The sequence below is a fragment of the Octopus bimaculoides genome, chromosome 1, assembly GCF_001194135.2.
Source record: "Octopus bimaculoides isolate UCB-OBI-ISO-001 chromosome 1, ASM119413v2, whole genome shotgun sequence".
Lineage (NCBI taxonomy): Eukaryota > Metazoa > Mollusca > Cephalopoda > Octopoda > Octopodidae > Octopus > Octopus bimaculoides.
This window is the reverse complement of record NC_068981.1, coordinates 114,692,509-114,693,710: the sequence shown is the minus strand read 5'-3', so window position 1 is coordinate 114,693,710 and position 1,202 is coordinate 114,692,509. Positions and strand designations below refer to the sequence as shown.

Here is a 1,202-nt window from a genome sequence, read left to right as displayed (position 1 = left end):
TGTGTGTGTGTGTGTGTGTGTGTGTGCATGAACTGAGTGGAGAATCTTGAAGTAACACGCATTTTGCTTGCTGAATTTATGCGAGTTACTCGAAAACGCACCCTCAGTGTAGTGAATGGAGTTTCGTCTGCAGACGTATATGTCTATCAAGAGCTGGGCTCATTAGTCATCAGTGAAGCCACAAGTGTAAAGTACAATTTTCTCTGAACGCATTCTGTGTAGCAATTGTTTGAACGAAGCATTGCTCATCTTAGTAGTGGACAAGATATTGAATGCTGGGTATCTTCAATGAATGAGGAAGAAAAACCGTCACAATAACTCATTGTTGCTAATGTGTCTTTTACCTGCGGGGTTTGGGTAAACATGTCACGGCTGTTTTGCAGTCTTAAAGGCCTTACAGCTACTTTTGAAGAATATCTAAAGAATTGAAGCAATGTGATTTTAAACAGAATTGCTTTTATAATATTAAAGATGGAAATGATATTGCGAATTTAAAATTGCAAATGTAAGCATTATAGTATAGATGATATGAAAAGAGGTAAAGTTTACTGAAAGAATATGTGACAGAGTGAGTGAGAGATTTAAAAAGCGAGAGAAAATGAAAATACGAAGAAGAGAAGAGTGATGGTTGAGAGGTGGTTGTCTTCTACCTGGAACATTAAAAGAGAAGACATAGAATGCATAATGTTTCTGTATTTTGGGCAGTTTTATACAATAACTTATCAAATTGTTTTCAGTTCATATTGTTTCTTTATCTTTTTCTGGTCCGCTTTTTTTTCCTGTTTTTATTCCGTTTTGCTTTTGTATTTTGCACTTTTTTATTATTTGAATTCACTTTTTAACGTCTGCCTTTTTTTTATATGTGTTCAATTGTATCAGACTTACTTCTAGAAAATTTACCAAACACTGAACACCACCTGTGAATGGTCATGCGGAAGACACGGCAGAACTTTCGGTTGAAAGCACAGTACATCACAAAATTCATGGAGTGGTTGACTGTCATCAGAAAATTCGAAAATGCTCGCAAAAATTTGAAGAGAGGTGTTCTGTGGACGAGAGAATTTCAACATTAGTAGTAGTAGTAGTAGTAGTAGTAGTAGTAGTAGTAGTAGTAGTAGTAGTAGTAGTAGTAGTATATAGGGGAGAAGGAGAAAGGGGAAGTGGGTGAATATTAATGAAAAAACAATAAAGAATAATTCAAT

General features: G+C 35.3%; 1 protein-coding gene across 1 annotated transcript in view; it reads right to left on the bottom strand.

Moving 5' to 3' along the window:
- Window positions 1–465: 465 nt before the first annotated feature.
- The window catches only part of LOC106874945 (probable G-protein coupled receptor B0563.6), a 12,731-nt gene continuing 11,994 nt past the window's right edge, over window positions 466–1,202 (bottom strand). The window contains exon 2 of the mRNA XM_014922865.2: window positions 466–1,046. Within this exon, the coding sequence (XP_014778351.1) occupies window positions 857–1,046 (190 nt within the window). The 3' untranslated portion in view covers window positions 466–856. The remainder of the gene's footprint in view (window positions 1,047–1,202) is intronic.